Raw genomic sequence first — 19,417 nt, forward strand, 5'->3', positions numbered from 1 at the left:
TCTGACTTTCAACTGATGATATCACAGAAAGAGCTCACTTACCACATAACATTACACAAATAAAAATGTAGGCTTCTCAAAAGCATCAAAAATATGATCCACTCAAGGGGTATTTTATAGCATCAAATAGGGTGAGACAATGTTTGAATGGGATTGAGGTTCTTTTGAATATATTGCTAGTTTTAATGTGTGTGTGGATGCATGCTCGGTCTTGCTCTTCTGTCCAGTGGGGATTTAAGTATTCCCAACACGGCACTGTCTTCCCTTCTTTACCATGAGAGAAAATGTATTTTTTTTTCTTTTTAAATAAAGTTTCTATAAGTACACCTATATTGTATCAAACTGTCTTTATCAATAATGCAACTGAAAGAAAACAACCCATTGCTTGTGACAGAAATTTAGTCAATGCTCAGCCTCTTTCATACAGTCTAAAAACTGCTATCTGAAAATAAGTAATATGTTAAGCACAGTGATCACCAATCAATTAAAAATGAACATGAACAGAAAATGGACTTGTAACACAAACCTGCAGAGTAACTGTAAAAGTGATTTATTTATAACACTCAGCACTGCAACCTGGTGGTGGGTAAAGGTGAATGCAGCTGTATGACAATACAAGGAACACCAGCAGTCAGGGAAAGAGAACAATGCCATCTGATATTAAGTACAGGCTGGAGAACTTTTTAAAAAAAATAAACAATCCACATTTCATATCCAAAAAGGTCTCCTCCAAAACCATATACCATAAGCTAAAAGAGATAGTGATCAAGTGCTCAACTGTTGGGGGGAAAAAAGGCTGAAATTAAATTGAAATTGTGTACAGAAAGGTATTTTAGAATTATTCTATTAAGTTAGGATATATATTAAAATACTAACATTTGTTCTAAATATTTCTTGAGAGTTACAGTAAAGTCCTGGGCCCAAAAAGTTCGCATGGTCAGTTTGCAAAACTAAAAATTATCACTAGGTTAAATTACCTGAGTATTGAAAAAGTATGTCACAACTTTAATCAACTAGTCGTAAGCTATGCAAAAATTTCAGACTGAAAGTATCATTTCAGCTTTGGTAAAAACCAATCAAAGCATTTTTAATGGACCTCTTACGACTTCGCTCATTCGTTTAGAGAAAAATACCTATTGATATTTTTTTTACAGTGTTAAATATTTAGCACATTAGGGCACACATTTTAGAACGGAGAGTGAATGCCTCCTGCAATGAACTGTGAATAAGTCAGAGGGGTTTTGCGAGCAACTCCAACATCCAATTCCATATCTCCATTCCACATAGAGCATTACAGACGTTTTGTACTGCTGTCACGTACAGCGTGGTAATCAGTGTGCCTTATGGATGACACAGGTGTACTTTGTGTGATTGCAGTTTTGATTCCTTCGTGCTCAAGCCTCTACAATGTCCAGATATCACGAGCCAAGGCCTCAGAGAAAATGCTGATGACTAATAAAGTGAACGTGTGCAAATACAACACCAAGTCAGTCATCAAACTCTCAGCTATTTGTCTTCTCACCCAAAAGTAAGCAGGTGAGATCCCAGACCCCTCCCCCCCCAAAGCTTACATAAGTACAGTGCAATAACTTAATTAAGAAAAACAGTGTAAGAGGTTTGCGCAAAGTGTATCCTACGATGTTTAAATATAAGATTCACAGTCTGAAAACACCATAGGTAGAAAACATCTTTACAAAGAAAATGGACTGGGGGTGTGTGTGTGTGTGTCCGGGGGGGGGGGGCATTCAGTGGTTATTGCCTCCAGTTAAGAATATAATCTATGTCGATGGATCTTTGACATATAAATGGATATTTACACATGGAAGGAGGGGGGTTTGATGAAGATGGAAGAGAGTGGCAGAGTGTTTCAGCTTTAAGGTCTGTGAGGGTAACCCGCCTCGTCAGCTAGATTGAGAATGTAACCTGCTATGTCCTCCTCTGTAGGGGCGTCAGACATGACCCACGATTCATTGGCAGCAGTCACTTGAAGGCGGCAAATTGGGCAGTTTCGGTTTTGACCGCTCCTGTTTCAAACAATTAAAACAATGACAAGCCTGTTTTAACAAGACGTTGTTAGCTCTCTTGGAACATATCGAACAAAGGGGAAAAAAAATTCTCCAACACGCCCCAGAACTGGAGAAACATGCCTCTATGATGTGATTCGTGACACAATGGTTAAGTTAAGCAAGTATGTTTGACTAAAGTCAAATTTTTTCATTGCTATCCATGTCTTTTTGGAGATACTTCAACTTCTTATCCTGTTACCACACAACTAGCAGCCCTTACCCAACTGAAACAGAAACTGTGATCATTTATCTAGACAGAGGCTGGTCAGCCATCTGGGGCAACTGCTAGGGCTTGACAGCTAGTTCAGACTTTATAGAAGTGTTCTTACCACTTGTCAATACATTTCTGACAGAAGCTGTGTGCACAGGGCAGAATGAGATCAGCCTTGCCATCCATACAGATACAGCATTCCTCTTCATCCGTCAGTTGCTTGACTCTATTAGAGAGCAAACCGTAGACATAATCAGACCTCAGTAATCCTATACCAACACCCTCTTTTTGGACTCATATCAGATTGAGAACATGTATTTACCCTTATGTTTTGCATTTAACTCCTACTAGTTCATCTAGACCCCTCCTGGAATCGCAACCTTATCGTGGTGGAGGGGTTTGTGAGTCCCTGTGATCCTGGGAGCTGTGCTGCCTGGAGCATTAAGCTCCTGGTAGGGTCACCCAAGGCAGAGAGGTCCCAGGTGAGGGGCCAGACAAAAAGCGATTCAGAAGAGCCCTTATGAACAGCACACACGAAGAAACAGGCACCTCGCCCGGAATAGGGAGACCGGGGCCACCTCCTGGAGCCAGGCCTGGGAGGGGAGCTCGTCGGCGAGCGCCTGGTGGCTGGACCTGCCACGGGGTCCGGCCGGGCTCAGCCCGAACGAGCAACGTGGGGCTGCCCTCTCGTGGGCCCACCACCTGCGAGGGGAGAAATAGGGGCCGGGTGCGATGCCACACGGGTGGCAGGATGGGGCGAGGGCCCCAGCGGACTGGACTTACGGTGCAGAAACTGGCTTTTGGTACGTGGAATGTCACCTCTCTGGGGGGGAAGGAGCCGGAACTTGTGCGGGAGGTGGAGCGATACCAACTAGATATAGTTGGGCTCACTTCTACGCACAGTCTTGGCTCTGGAACCAAACTCCTGGATGGGGGCTGGACTCTGTCCTTCTCTGGAGTTGCCTGGGGCGAGAGGCGGCGGGCAGGTGTGGGGTTACTTGTTAGCCCCCGACTGAGCGCCGCCGTGGTGGAGTTTGTCCCGGTGAACGAAAGGGTTGCCTCACTGCGCCTTCGGGTTGCAGGGGGGAAATCTCTGACTGTCGTGACGGCGTACGCGCCGAACGGCAGCTCAGAGTACCCAGCCTTCCTAGATACACTGGAAAGTGTCCTAGTGAAGACACCATCTGGGGACTCTGTAGTTCTACTGGGAGACTTCAATGCTCACGTTGGCAATGATGGAGAGACTTGGAGGGGAGTGATTGGGAGGAACGGCCTACCTGATCTGAACCCGAGCGGTGCTTTGTTATTGGACTTCTGTGCGAGTCATGGATTGTCCATAACGAACACCATGTTCGAGCATAAGGTAGCTCATAAGTGTACCTGGTACCAGAGCTCCTTAGGCCAACGGTCGATGATCGACTTTGTAGTTGTCTCATCAGACCTGCGGCCGTATGTGCTGGACACTCGGGTGAAGAGAGGGGCAGAGCTGTCAACTGATCACCACCTGGTGGTGAGTTGGATCAGATGGCGGGGGAGGCTGCCAGACAGACCTGGTAAACCCAAGCGCATAGTGAGGGTGAACTGGGAACGGCTGGCTGAGGACCCTGTGCGGAAGATCTTTAACTCACACCTCCGGCGGAGCTTCTCCCTGATCCCGAGGGAGGCTGGGGACATGGAGTCTGAATGGACCCTGTTCAGAGCCTCCATTGTTGAAGCGGCAGCATTGAGCTGTGGCCAGACGGTCGTTGGTGCCTGTCGTGGCGGCAACCCAAGGACCCGGTGGTGGACGCCACCGGTGAGGGAAGCCGTCAGGCTGAAGAAGGAGGCCTTCCGGGCTTGGCTAGCACGGGGGACTCCGGAATTGGCTGAGGGGTACCGGCATGCCAAAAGGGCAGCAGCAACGGCTGTCATGGAAGCAAAAACTCGGGTATGGGAGGAGTTTGGGGAGGCCATGGAAAAGGACTTTCGGTTGGCCTCAAAGAGGTTCTGGCAAACCGTCAGGCGACTCAGGAAGGGCAGGCAGGGCCTCGTCCAGGCTGTTCTCAGCAGGGACGGGGAGGTCCTGACCTCAACTGAGGATGTGGTCGGACGGTGGAAGGAACACTTTGAGGAGCTCCTAAATCCGACTGACACGCCCTCCATAGAGGAGGCAGGGCCAGAAGAATCAGGAGGGTCGTCACCCATCTCTCTGGCAGAGGTCACTGAGGCAGTTAGAAAACTCCACAGTGGCAAGGCGCCAGGGGTGGATGAGATCCGCCCTGAAATGCTGAAGGCTTTGGATGTTGTTGGGCTGTCATGGCTGACACGCCTCTTCAACGTCGCGTGGGAGTCAGGGACAGTGCCTGTGGAGTGGCAGACGGGGGTGGTGGTCCCCATTTTTAAAAAAGGGGACCGGAGAGTGTGCTCCAACTATCGGGGTATCACACTACTCAGCCTCCCTGGGAAAGCCTACTCTAGGGTATTGGAAAGGAGACTGCGGCCGATTGTCGAACCTCGGATACAGGAGGAACAATGTGGATTCCGTCCTGGCCGTGGAACAACGGACCAGCTGTTCACCCTCGCACGGATACTGGAGGGATCATGGGAATTTGCCAATCCAGTCTACATGTGTTTTGTGGACCTGGAGAAGGCTTACGATCGTGTCCCCCGGGGTGTCCTGTGGGGGGTACTGCGGGAGTATGGGGTGCCGGGTTCGCTGCTGCGAGCCATTCGGTCCCTGTACAGCCGCAGTGAGAGCTGTGTCCGTATTCTCGGCACAAAGTCAAGCTCATTCCCGGTGAGTGTTGGACTCCGCCAGGGCTGTACCTTGTCTCCGATCTTGTTCTTAATTTTCATGGACAGGATCTCAAGGCGCAGTCGGGGTGAGGAGGGTGTCCAGTACGGTGGCCTTAGGATTGCATCTCTGCTTTTTGCAGATGATGTGGTTCTGTTGGCCTCATCAAACTGTGACCTCCAGCACACATTGGGGCGGTTTGCAGCCGAGTGTGAAGCGGTCGGGATGAGGATCAGCACCTCCAAGTCCGAGGCCATGGTCCTATGCCGGAAAAAGGTGGCTTGCCCCCTCCGAGTTGGGACTGAGTTCCTGCCTCAGGTGGAGGAGTTCAAGTATCTTGGGGTCTTGTTCACGAGTGAGGGTAAAATGGAGCGGGAGATCGACAGACGGATCGGGGCGGCGGCGGCAGTCATGCGGTCATTGTACCGGACCGTCGTGGTGAAGAAGGAGCTGAGTCAGAAGGCAAGGCTCTCAATTTACCAGTCGATCTTTGTTCCAACCCTCACCTATGGTCACGAACTCTGGGTAGTGACCGAAAGAATGAGATCGCGGATACAAGCGGCGGAAATGAGCTTCCTCCGCAGGGTGGCTGGGCGCACCCTTAGGGATAGGGTGAGGAGCTCGGACACCCGGGAGGAGCTTGGAGTAGAGCCGCTGCTCCTCCGCATTGAAAGGAGTCAGTTGAGGTGGTTCGGGCATCTCGTCAGGATGCCTCCTGGGCGCCTCCCTATGGAGGTGTTCCGGGCGCGACCAACTGGGAGGAGACCCCGGGGAAGACCTAGGACACGTTGGGAGAAATATATATCTCGGCTGGCCTGGGAACGCCTTGGGATCCCCCAGGAGGAGCTGGTGGATGTAGCCGGGGAAAGGGATGTCTGGGCGACCCTCCTCAGCCTGCTGCCACCGCGACCCGGTCCCGGATAAGCGGAAGAAAATGGATGGATGGATGGATGGATAGTTCATCTAGACCGGTATACAATTCAACCATATGAATTTATGATTGTTTAGTCCGTAATCAGTGTTTGTCGCCACTGGGGGACAGGTTGACTGTTTTAATACCTGCCCATCCACATGCTGGCCTGGCAGGATTCTGCTGAGGAGAGCTGTCCCGACGGGCCCTCAGCGCCAGCTTCTGCTGCCAGTACTTCTGCGGCCTGGCTCGTAACGTCTTTATAGAGCTGGATGAACTGGTACAGGTTCATAATCCGCGAGGCCTCCACCATTCCGTCCTCTTTATTAATCTGTCAGTACAGAGAAAAGCAACATTCCATCTCCAAATCAACCTTAAGTCACCATGGATACGGACACACCAAGTCATGTGCATTACAGACACCTATACCATGGTTCTATAGCATGCATGTCATGCTTCTGTTTAGCCCATTAGGAAAAGCAGCAAGTTATCTTGTACATTTGATCCTACCTTAGTACAGACTATTCGCACAGCTACTTTCCAAAGTGCAGATGTGTCTGATCCAGGCTGGACTTCAAACAGGAGATGTTTCGGCTGACCAGCAGCCAGTTTTGCAGTGCTGTTGGTGACAACATTAACACATATTTAAACATCACACTAATCTTCTCTTATCTGATAAAACCACACTCCAGATAAACCAATAACAAGCTACTTATACTGTAATGTAACTAATAAGTTACATTACAAATACCTCTATGTGAGAGGATCGTTACCAACATCTGATTCATACATACCATGATCGTTAATGGAATGAAATTTCAAAGTATGTTTGATTTCTCAAACTGGGCCTAAATTAGGCTAGTAATGCACACAAGTTCATTGACCTTCTGGGACTCAAAGCACTGTTCTACCAAGGCATGAATCTATAATTCCTCTTACACGTCATTGAGTTCTGCCACCCGACCCAGGAACTCATCGTAGGTAAGGTAGCCGCTGTCTCGCACTAGCCCGGCATGTTTGACCACCTTCTCGGGCAGTTTGTGCATCACAGCTTGGCCAGTAAGTTGCTGGCCCATCTCGGCGTTGAGAACGGCACCGTGTGAATACTAGACTACATTCAGCGCAAATCTCCCTAGAACAAAGATCGACACAGTCATCGCATAACTTCTGTGGTTCCACGGAGTGAAGTGTAATTCTTTTGTCCCATAGGTTGTTTATCAACGTGCCCTTCACATTAGTGGAAAACTGATTATTCTTCATAACAATAGTGCTATATAAAAATGCGACAGGGTAACTTGCTACAACTGTGACATTTGTAGTACCTGTGCCACCGTCCACCACGGGCCCCTGTCACTGCAAATATGATCTTTTACCTCTCTTATATCACGTGCATAAACTAAATGATATCACTACCTTGGAGCGTGAAGTACTCTAGCCACATCAAAATGAGTCCGATTCACACTGTCTAAATGCATATGCATGGAAATTATTAACAACTTAGTCAGTAGTGCAACCATGGCTAAAGAGTAGATAAAAAATAATAATTAGAGAGTAAAATGCGTTTATACAAGGCTAATAAAGTACTATTCGCCGTTTTACTTCACGATTTTTCCAGTTTCAACAAACTTGTTCTTGTATTATTATATAAGCGTAAAAGTCCTTTCAAAATGTATCCTGTCGATAAGACAAACTGTCACGACGTGACTACAGTCATGTGGCTGTAGCTTCTTCTCATGGATTTCTCATGATTTTTTTTCCTTCAATTTTACGTATAAGTCAGAAACACCATCGTGCTATGCGGCTGGCTAATTGCTGGGTGTAACTCAGGTTGTCAGATAAAGGGCGGTGTGCGCGAGGCCTTGCCCAGTACGTAGAAAACTGATCAAATAACAAACAACAAATAATAAAACAACTTTATCACGGGTTACGTCCTAGACAGTTGTTTCTGTTGAAAAGTATTGCACTCTGACTGCCCTAACGTCGACAGCTATGACAGGACGCCAAACACACAGGAAAGAACATAGTGCCTAAATGCAGAAAGGGCATAGATTTTAATAAATCCACAAAATTCCTACCTATCGGCATCTGTATTTTTTAAACGAATATTGAGGGTAAAGTCGGTTGATGCTGTTGCGCCTGACAAGACGGATGTATACAGTTATTTACCTTATTAGCTCACCTCGACGCCTAATGATGACGTCATCGTGTTTGGGAGGCTGGCCTGTTGGAGGCTATATACCGTCTAATTATTTTTATGCCCGCTGTGTAGACACAAGTTAAAAGGGCTTCTAAAATCTCTCCTCAACAAAACAAAACAAAAAAAAAAAGACAGAAAAACACTTATGCAGGTCACCAAATACTTTCTGTTCAGCTAAGTATTTCTTTTCGTTTTAATTTAGATAATTTGAGTTCATCTTTACTCACGAAACTACACCAAACTGTAGTTTTGAACAGAAAATCTCAAGAGCGCAATAAGATAAAGTCAGATTTAGTTAAAACCGAGTGCATGGGCTGTCTAGTCAATGGTCAAACTAAAACAGGCAAATATACATGTGAGAGAGAGAGAGATTTTAAGCCAATGATCCCTTGAAGACTGTTAAAAAAACCCCCAAATATGTATGACAGGATGACAAATAGAATAGGAAAACTTGATGAATCAGAACATTTTGCAGAATAATCAAAAAACAAAGTTCATAAATCAAAAGTGGGTCTCAATTAAACATAGATATTTAATTCAAATAAAGGAGAATTGATTTTTATTGTCTTTAACTACATCATCACATTGCTAATGTTTTCCATTCACACGTCTTTCCAAAACTGCATTGTGCAATGTTCGCATGTAAGAGCTAGTTTTCAGATCAGTCTGTGTCAAGATCCATCTGGACGGTGATGTCATCGTAAGACTTGGTGTCGTCTTCTCTGGAGCGCTGCTGAGAGTTTTGATGTCTTTTACTAAAGTGCCTCCACATCTCAGTTTCAATTATCTCCTTATTTCGTATCCTGGTCCACAGTGGAAAACTACGTCCTCTTCTGGTCAGAGAGAAAGATAATAAAGAATACTCAGTCACCGGTGTCAGGCTATGGGTTAAGTGCAGCTGAATTTACTGAGCGGATGTATCATGAGAATATCTATGATGTTACAATGAAGTGTTACAGTTAATGATTGAGTTTAATGTTATCAATGACTGATGGATTTCAATAAGTTATTGTCAAGAAATGAACTTACAATGAAAACTTTAGAGCAAGTTTTGTAAGCTTACATTTTGTAATACCATATTGCTCCTGCCGCTCCTGCTGCTAACAGGAGTACCACACTAGCAGAAATGATTAGTGCTGTTAGCACTGCTAAAATACAAAACAATAAGGGAAAAAAAATTGTAAATGAAAGCAATTTTGTCAAGTCATATGTGGCATACACAAACTAAGTAATACCTCATAACTACCATAACTAAAATTGATATTAGCACAAACTGATATTAGCTTAAAGAAACTCAACCTTTAGAGGAAGATTCCAGAGAGCTGACTGTCTGTGGCTGGACAGGATTGCCTGTGTAAAGAGACATGGTTTGGGGAGGTGAAGTGGAGAGAGATGACTGTGTGGAGGTGGAAGTAGAGGTAGAGGTGAAGGTGGAGGTGGATGTGTATGTAGAGGTCAAAGACAGAGTGCTAGTGCTAGACAGAATATCACTGCTTTGGGTGGAGTACAAACTAGCAACGGAGGTTGATAAAGAAGAAGAGACCACTGTAGAGAAAGGATTTAAAACAGTGGACATGAACGGTGTGGGTGTAGAAGGAGAGAGAGGGAGTCTGAAAGACATAGTTGATAAAAGAAGTGGTGAGACAGCCGTCTCTCGTGGAGGTTCCGTAGAGACTGATTTCCCACTTGGTTTGGTTGAAAGGACACTGGAACTTGTAGTTTCTATCTGTTTTGCCAGATCTGTGGTACAAAAGAGAGAGTTTATCAAAATGTTCCTATAGGGCCGATATATTAGCATGACACCATTTAGCAAAACTCAAAATTCTGCGTAACCTTCGCGTGTGTGCAGGGTCTAAGGTTACTAATTAAAAATAATTATTCATCCTCTGATTATATATTACAAAATTTTCCAAGTTCACATTTTTCTCAGCGCCATGACTCTCAGTATTGTTCTGCACGTGAGTGGAACACTCTTTTGAGTATTTTGAATTTACAAATAATACTTTCTCAAAGAATTCAGGAATGAATTATTTCCAGTGCTTGCTGATGACTCCAAATATTGGACCAATGAATTGTCCTTAAGTCGTCATTTCGTGCTCTAATGTTTACTGTTTTAGGTTTTTGTTTCCACTGCATGTGATTACTGCTATTTCATTTTTGTTGTGTGTATCTTTGCTAGGTTATCACTGTAAATGATATCGTATTTTCAGCTATTTTTACATGGTTTAATAAAGCTTAAATAGATAATTACACTTTATCAAATCTCATCAGGCGATGTGTAAGTTAACTCTCACAAACAAAGAACATCTTTTCTGCTACTTGTTTTTGTTCTCAAATTCCTCAGTTATCTGAATATCCTTCCATGCTTTAAACACCGTCATGTTTCTTTTTCCTTCTGTGACTGTGTTCTTTGTTTGTTCTAGTTCATGTCGTGTAACAGAGCTTTAACTAGTGAGTAATCATCATTACACATGCTTTATTACTTGGTTTGTGTATTCTGTACATACACACACACACACACATCATATTCATGAAAAGAATGCAAAGAATCATATTCTACCTGTAGCATTGAAGCAAAAAACTTCAAAAGCTTTGCTGGGCTCAGCTTGCCATGTTATGACCCCTAGCTTGTTCTGACCACACCTTTCACTTCTGACTGTCCGGGGAACAACTGCAAAATTCTCTGCAACCCACCCATACCTGCAGTGCAAGAAAACCTCTGTCACCGCAAACTGCAAAATATACCTCCCGTCATTGCAAACTAAGTCAGATTCATACAGTGGCAACACAGTCTGTTAACTGTATCAGCTCATGACCTCAAATGAAAACTCAACAATTAAAATTTCAATCTCCACCCTGCTGTAATTTAATAGTATGAATTCCACCTTTAAAACTGAACATGTTTGAGAAGAATTGCTGTATTTATCCTTCTTTTGCACATTTCATCCAAGGAGTTCAATGTCCATTTTCTCAGCCTCTCATATCATATTTCCTCTGTTCCAATACGCCAGGTTTAGATACTTATTGGACAAAGAGACCATTTTGTATAAAAATCTTATCAGTGTGAACTAGAGTGTAAATAGAACATCTGCTTTGGTCATGACTGGTCTTGTGAGTACCATCAAATGCTAGACTGATCTTGTCATTCAAAAGTAGTTGTGGAAACAGTGATTGTATGTGTTGTTGTAGAATAGTGTACCTGCAGGTCTGAAGACCATTTTTCTGAGCTGTCTCCACTTGTCCTTTGGTGGCTATGTTGACATTGAGAGACTGACACGCTTCTCTGGCCACAGAAGCATTAAAACTGTATACCTGAGGTTTACTCTCAAGATAGACCATAAACACTCCAGATATTCTGCCATTTTCCGGAAAAACTGAAAATGGCAGAAAAAAAGAAAAAAAAATCATGAGCAAATAATTGCAATGACATCGTCTAAACTTAAGTATTTGTGATTATTTAAGATCTTGTCCTAAAGCACACCGAAATCGAGCAGTAGCACAAAATAGGATATTTACAAAAATGTGGAAAATGGATGTTTTTAGGGATGGGTCATGTAATTTTTGATATTTACCATCCATTAAAACAAATAAAAAAAACATTTAAGTTTGAATTACCTACCTTTTAGTCGACCGAGGTCAAGACATTGTACGCAAATGGCTAGGGAGAGAAGACAGACCAAGGCAGACCAAACTCTGATCATCTTTGCAGCAGCAGCTCATATGAGGGACGAGATGAGGGATGTCCAGAAAAGAGGATCTGGCCAAAGAACCAGTGGCAGAGGGTAATATTTTGCATACATTATCCCATTTCGGTGCACAAAACGGCCTATAGGAAATGAGAAGAGGAAGCTGAGGATACTCTGGGAGAAGACCTTCCCTACGAGGGCAGTTAACCCGGAGGGCAAAGCACAGGGACTCCGAATGAAAACTGCACAGTGTAAACCTGATGTACCTTCACATCTCATAAGTTATTCAGTGCAAGTTGTCATGACATAATGTGTAATGAAGGATACAATATGTTATATTTTGTTTTTTCTGCCACATCTTTCCATGACCATTGTCTCTTGTTTTTTTGAGGCAGATTTGCAGGGTCCTGAATGTTTTTGATGACCTTTGATCCCTCATGTGTAGACAGCATTGGTTGATATACATTATACCCATTAAGGATGTCCTGACAGGAGCAACAGCACCACTGAAACTATTGTCCACGCTGAATCTATAAAGATGTGGCAATTGTTTATGTTACCCAATGACCATGTATATTTGAAATGAATACAAGTTGAAATACTTTGGGAGTCAGTGGAATTAGGAACTTTTCCTGTCAAGTCAACACTTCAGGAACAGATATGTACTTTTTGTGACCATGGATCCTTTTACTATTGGTGGAAATGACCCTGTATATGTTCTCATTTTGGGTGCCACCTCTTCCTTATCCCCCCCCCCCCTCCCACCTCCTCCTGGCATTCATCTGTTCTCTTTCATAGCTATTTCACCTCAGGAAAGCCCTTTTCTATTCAGCTTCCTGCAGCAATGCAAAGCTATTCTTTCATGCGCATTCCGTTCAAAGGTCATCGATTCAGAACTTGGCTGTACAAAATCTCCCACTTCATCTGTATTCACTGAATGACACGGGACACTTGAAAATACCCCGCGAGTGTTTGACGTGTTCAAACTCAGCTGTTTCAAATTGGCAACATTCTGTAACTGATCTGACCTCTGCAATGTGTCGAAATATCTAATTCACCGTGCGTCTGTAAAAAAAAAAAAAAAAATTGTTTCAACATGTCTGCGTGTCCAATAACGGTAATTAGCCAAGCTGTTCTTGCGGTTGGAGTTGCTCGGCCGCATTCTCTCCAGTGCGCTTTCAGAAGGATATCCTAGTCATGTCATCGTACTCAGAGTTCATCCCTCTCCCACAAGACGGCCGGTGGTTGTCTGGACCGAAGCAAAAGTTCAGCAAAAGTGACAAACGAGATGCCGTGCTGACATAACAAAGACAAAAACAGACACAGTGACAAGTCGCAGGCTCACACAGGCAGAGGGAACCACTCTCTGTGTTTAATCCACAAGGGGGGAAAACTATGCGTAAACAAAAGGAAGTCTTTCAGAGTATCACATTTTTTATTTCGCAGCTCTGCGGATGTTATTGTCTCAACGTGAACACATAGGTTCCAAAACATTTCACTCAGAGCGCGTGTGGGATGGGCGGGGCACCAGGCATGGGTGACTTGTCTGTTTTGACGGAGCCTCTGGGAATGTTTTGTTTATCAGCTGTGAAGCCATAACAGCAGGGCTGCTGTAACCGTGTGACTTTAAGCATTTTTTGACGTAAATGCCTGTACATACACCACAGTCCTCACACCACGGGATAAATAATATGGGTAATCAGGTGCATCTATATATACAAAAAGTTATATGCAAAGATTATGCATGTACAGAATGCTCTTACTGGGAGTAATCAGTGTTATATAAATGTTCCTCAAAATCATATTTATAGCTCCTGATGATTCGTAGCTCTTTATTTATTTTTTATTTTGTATTTGTCTACAGCTGAAATTGAACAGGGTCATGTGATCACATCTGATCTCAGAAAATGGTGAACTAGGTCAGTGGAACTTGTTTTACTTCGGTAACTTGCTTTGAATAATATATCCAAATAGGAAGGGTTTGAGTTTCTCTGTCTGTTATGGAGGAGAAGGAGAATCGGTCATGAGTGCTACACTAGGGGAGATATCTGATGGTAGTCATTCCGTGCAAACAGTATAGATACTGCTTTTTACTGCTCTAGTATAGAATACAGTTGATGTGATGTGAAAAAAAGTGTTTCAGTTGTTTGCGGTTTATCAACTGGCAAACTAAAAAATCATTTAGAGATCTAATTGACTACACTGGAACATCCATTTACTAGTAGTACCAACTGTAGTTGTATTTGTTGGGGCTAATGTGAGCCGGGTGTTGGGTGTAATTAGTTCAGGTAGCTGCCTTCAGAAAGGATGGACTGAACTTTTGTTGTGATCCCTTTGCTAGCATAGGGTTTCTCCTCCGTTGGAAGAGGTGTCACATTACCTCATGAATAATGAACCTGTACCACGGGTGAGTGCGTCTTTCCAGCACCAATTTCGCCAAAACTCCACAGAGGTACTTTGGCTCCTCATCAGCTGGACATTTGGGATGTTTTGACCCCAGTCAAAGTGCATTTGTCCTGGGTGGCAGAATGTCTCTCAGGGCCACCTCACACGGGGACCTCCATTCCCTGTCACCGGCCAAGGCTCTAGACAGCGGCCTGTACAAATCTTTCACCTTCAGCAGCAACAACATGGGCGGCCGATTTGGGAAAGACAGCATGGAGGAGGTAACGGGAGTGTCCAAACCCACACACCCTCCGCGCCGGCCTGTCCGGGCAGTCAGGCCTGTGAGTGCCCTTACTGCCAGCGGATCTTTCCTCCAAATCAACCACCTGAAAGGAGAACTGGTTAGAAAGAGGAAGGTAAGACCCCACTTTTTTTTTAGGTAAATGCGTTAAGGACTTTGAAATTTTTTTTAAGGAAATCATAAAAGATAACAGCATACCTCAAACTCTACTGCGAGTTGTTGTGCTGGAAAAGGATGGTTCTCTTTCAGTTTTGAAAGAGAACCGCTTTTCGTCTTTAAAATACATTTTATCAATCAGCTTCTAGCGTATGTTAACAGGAACGATCTCTTGCTTTCTCAAATTAACAAACCATCTATGAGAGAGACAGAAACAAATACCTCATCAAAATAACAAATATTGCCTTGCAGAGGGAACACCATCTTCAGCTAGGTTTCTTTTCTTTGTTTCTCCACTGACTCATCCTCCCTTGTCTGTTTGGTATGTAACAGAGACCCCAGATTTCTCATTGTTTGTGAGAACTTAAAAAAGAGAAATGAATGTGGGTATAAATCTCTCTCAGGAATGTGAGGATCTGAGGAAGGAGAATAAATATCTGTCTAATGAGATTCACATGGAGAGGATCATGATGAGAACAGAGAGTGAGCTCACCATGAGAAACCTCAGAAACCTCAATCAAGAGCTTCAGGCCCAAGTAAAAGAGGTACTTGAACTTATGTACTTCACCGCACCGCAGATGTCATCTGAGTACTGCGACAATGCGAAACACAACAATCGCATTTAGTTAGCCATAGAATGCAAACAAACAATGATGCTGTACAAGGTTCTTGAACATACTAAACACTCGACATCCACATGTATCAAGTGCTCGTGAAAGGAAAATCAATACTTGTGTAGGGAAAGAGAACAAATAACTGCATGATACCCTTGAATTCATTTAAGTTTTGGATGGATACGGAGTAAGACGCTCCAGCTTCCTCCAGCATGGTCTCTTAGCTGTGCTATGTTCTAATTAGCTAAAGCAGAAGCTCCACCTGAGCCAGCAGAGGGCGACACTGTGCTCCCGGGCAGCTGAGGAGGCTGACACACTGCGTGGGGAGGCAGAGAAGAACCGGGCACTTGCTGAGACACGAGCACTGGACAGCAGGCAGGAGAAGGAGGTGGCGTTGGCTGATAAAGTACGCCTTACAGAGGAGCTACAACAGCTGAAGAAAGAGGTACATAAACATACACACACGCACGCACACGCAGACACACATGCACGCACGCACGCACGCATGCGTGCCACACACATGCACGCATGCACACATCCATACATGTGTGCCAATGCATGCACGCACACACGTGCACACACAGACATACACACATGCACACACACACACACACACACACAAAAAAAAATTATATATATATATATATAATGTTAGTTCAGAGCAAGAAGGTGTAACCTGCTGTGTACTGTGGCCTAATTCGAACTCATCCATAGCACACAGATGCTCAGCTCCTGCTGGCCCAAACTGAGAAGAATTACTTTGAAACGAAGCTGAAACTAGACAGAGTGTCTGGAGAGAAAAAAGTACTCTTGGAGGAGAACAGAAGTCTGGAGGAAGACAGGAACATTCTGCGACACAAGCTGAAAGAGCTGACTGAAGAGAACGTGAAGATCAAAGAGAAGTGAGTGCATGTATAATTTAGATAGACTGAGGTCTATGTCCTGATGCTGGAGAAAAATCTAGATGCTTACATGCTCCACTATGCTGCTCAGTAACACTCTGAGAAGACATATTGGGTAAATGTTATCGATTGGAACCGCGGTTACTGAACCCTGTGACATTGCATATGATAATATTTGCTGTTGTTATGAATCTAGTAGTATATACATATGTGTGTGTGTGTGTGTATATATGTATACACACACACATACACATATACACACACACATGTATGTATTTTGTTATGTGTCAAACTCATCTTAAAATGGATTCAGTTCATTTTTTTTCTCATCAATCTACACACAATACTCCACAATGACAAAGCAAAAACAGGTTTCTGCAGTGTTTTGTTAACTTATTAAAATTAAAAGACTGCAATATCCCATTTACATAAGTATTCAGACCCTTTGCTATGACCCTTGAGCTCTGGTGCATCCTACGTCTGTCTATGGTCCTTGAGACGCTTTTACAACTTCATTGGAGTGCACCTGTGCCTAAGTGAATTCACTTGACATAATTAAGAAAGGTATACACGCCTGTCTATATAAAGGTCTGACAGTTGATGGTGTACGTCTGAGTGAAAATCAAGCTATGAGGTTTAGAGAGTTGTCTGTTGACCTGCGAGACAGGATTGTGTCAAGACACAGATCTGGGGAAGATAACAAGAGAATTTCTGCAGCATTAAAAGTGCCCAGGAGCACAGTAGCCTCCATCATTCTCCAGTTGAGGAGATTCGGAACCACCACCAGTCTTCCTAGATCTGGCCGCCCAGACAAACTGAGCAATCAGGGACGAAGGGCCTTGGTCAGACAGGTAACCGAGAACCCAGTGGTCACTAATGAATGAGATCCAGAGTTCCTCTGTGGAGATGGAAGAACCTTACAAAAGGACAACCATCAGCGCAGCACTCCACCTGTCAGGTCCTTATGGTAGAGTGGCCAGACAGAAGCCATTCCTCACTAAAAGGCACATGACAGCCCACTGGGAGTTTGCCAAAAAGCACCTGAACGACTCCCAGTGGGCTGAAACATAAACAAAATGTGGAAACTTGAGAGGGTCTGAGAACTTTTTGTCAGCACTGTACATATATGTATATGTGTATATATATATATATATATATATATATATATATATGTGTGTGTGTGTGTGTGTGTGTGTGTGTGTGTGTGTGTGTGTGTGTATGTATGTATGTATATGTATGTATGTATGTATATATATACATACACACACGCACACACGTATGTATGTGTGTGTATATATATCTTGTATGTGTAGTTCCTCCCCTGTGACTGAGTAACTGAGTTCAGAGTCCACAGTAATGAAGACTTGAAGTTATCTTGACTTCAGTAAAGTTACCTACTTACAACTAGGAAGAGTCAGTCGTAGTGGAACTACAACTAGTAGTCGTGGAAGGTAGTAATGTGAGATAATGTGTTTGTGACATTGTGGTGTTCGGTGTGCAATGCACGTCTCCTTATCTTACTACGAGATAATGTAAGCTCCACATGCTCCTCTGTGTAGGGAGGTGAGCTCCAGACGTAGAGCTCTGGCTGCAGAGGAGCAGTGTGAAAGGGCCACCAAAGCCCAGCAGGAGGCCGAGAAGGAGAGGAGACTGGCTGAGAGGGAGAGGCGAGATCGCACCGAAGAGTGCTTGAGTTGGAGGGAGAAACACCAAGCACTGTCAGAAATCCTCAGCGCTCAGGAGGACCTCAAGTCTCAGAGACAAAACAAAGCAGTGAGTCCCTTATGGATGTGGGTTCACTCCAGGACACGAGAGATGACATGATTCAAATACTAGATGGGGAAAAAAGCCTTGACTGTTTGAGTTATGGCGCTCTCTTATAGTAATGTTTTTAGTCTGCGCTTAGATCTTTGGCTTTGATGTTTTGCCGCGGTTATGTTTTTTGAAAGTTGTTTAAATTGCAAGCATTGTAAATGACTCATTTTTAATCTTTCAGTGCCAAGCTACCATAAAAAGCTATTTCCTGTGTATGACTGAAAGTGACCAGAGAGTTAGGATCCTGAAAAACCACGATGGAACCCCAAGGAATTTCACGGTAATCATCTAAACCTATTTTTAAAACTGCAGTTTTTAAGCATTGGCAGAAAAGGAGAGAAAAGAAACAAAGCGAAAGTTAAAAGCGTTAAGGGCATGAGCAGAAGAATTCGTCGTTTTTTAAGAATCAAGTTTTTGACTATCTGTATTGTTCACCACTCAGGAGGGTGATCCAGTGTTTATATCCACACCTGAACCTAGCAGTGATGACTCTGACAAATCTTCAGGAAGGTACTGTTTGTTTGGTTTTTTTGCATCTCGTTTTCTCCATTGGCTCATAAATTAGATTTGCTTGTCAGTTGGTGATCACAGCCCATTGAATTTCATTAACACACAGTCCAAAACTAAACAACGTTTTCAAACTTGTTTATAATACCATCTGAGAACTCGTTATTGTCCATGAACAAAAGGTGCCAAGGCAGTCACTCTCTCCATGGCAACCAAATAAAGTTTCACCCAGCAAGGGTATAAATTACAGTTGCTCCATTCTGGAATGCCTTGATTTGAAACTGGGGTGAAACAAATGTCACTGGACCTGGTGAAAAATGTGTTTGTTTGGTTGTAAATGTGTTATGCTTGTGTGATGACTGATTGGTAGATTTCACTGAATCTGCAGTCTGATATTTTTACTCATTGGAACCTGCACTCTCTCTGACAGAGCCATGTTCAGAGTAGCCGCCCCTCGGGCGGGGAGAGACTCCGGGCCAGTTCAGTTCAGCGAGCTTTCACCAGTGGGAGGAGATTCCTTGGACTATTGCCCCAGGAGAAGCAGAAAAGTTGTGGAATACTTCTGGATCCCTACAGATGAAGAGTAATGATGTTCTGGATGTCTCAATGATGGTCTTGTTTTTCTCAAGGTTTGATGTTTCTTTACAGCGTGTGTGTACTCCTAATAGAATTCAGATTTGTAATCTTAAGGTGGCTCAAAACAGGCCTTTCAGAGGATCACTATCTGAAGAATGTCCTTTTGTTCTTCTGCTTCATCCTGCAATTATCATCCACTATTCAATTTCACTTTGACTAGGTTATATCTCACTACTTTACAGGATATCCGGTGAATACAAGTTTGTGGGCTGTGGCATTCTTGCTGATTTCTCACTCTTAAGTCAGACACAACAAGCA

At 43.8% G+C, this 19,417-nt stretch overlaps 2 protein-coding genes across 2 annotated transcripts; both read right to left on the bottom strand.

The window, feature by feature from the left end:
• Positions 1-1,753: 1,753 nt before the first annotated feature.
• rnf141 (ring finger protein 141) lies at positions 1,754-8,115 on the bottom strand. The gene is made up of 6 exons (XM_030790657.1): positions 8,036-8,115; positions 6,900-7,092; positions 6,471-6,579; positions 6,110-6,291; positions 2,396-2,503; positions 1,754-2,024 (listed from the first exon to the last, which is right to left on the bottom strand). Exons 2-6 carry the CDS (start codon positions 7,034-7,036, stop codon positions 1,874-1,876), a joined length of 687 nt encoding a protein of 228 aa, XP_030646517.1. The 5' UTR covers positions 7,037-7,092; positions 8,036-8,115; the 3' UTR covers positions 1,754-1,873.
• Positions 8,116-8,818: 703 nt separating this feature from the next.
• Positions 8,819-13,477, bottom strand: lyve1b (lymphatic vessel endothelial hyaluronic receptor 1b). Its single transcript, XM_030790576.1, has 5 exons — positions 13,372-13,477; positions 11,357-11,531; positions 10,718-10,857; positions 9,221-9,305; positions 8,819-8,990 (listed from the first exon to the last, which is right to left on the bottom strand). Exons 1-5 carry the CDS (start codon positions 13,475-13,477, stop codon positions 8,819-8,821), a joined length of 678 nt encoding a protein of 225 aa, XP_030646436.1.
• Between the last annotated feature and the right edge of the window lie 5,940 nt (positions 13,478-19,417).

This window comes from Chanos chanos, chromosome 13 (assembly GCF_902362185.1).
Source record: "Chanos chanos chromosome 13, fChaCha1.1, whole genome shotgun sequence".
NCBI lineage: Eukaryota > Metazoa > Chordata > Actinopteri > Gonorynchiformes > Chanidae > Chanos > Chanos chanos.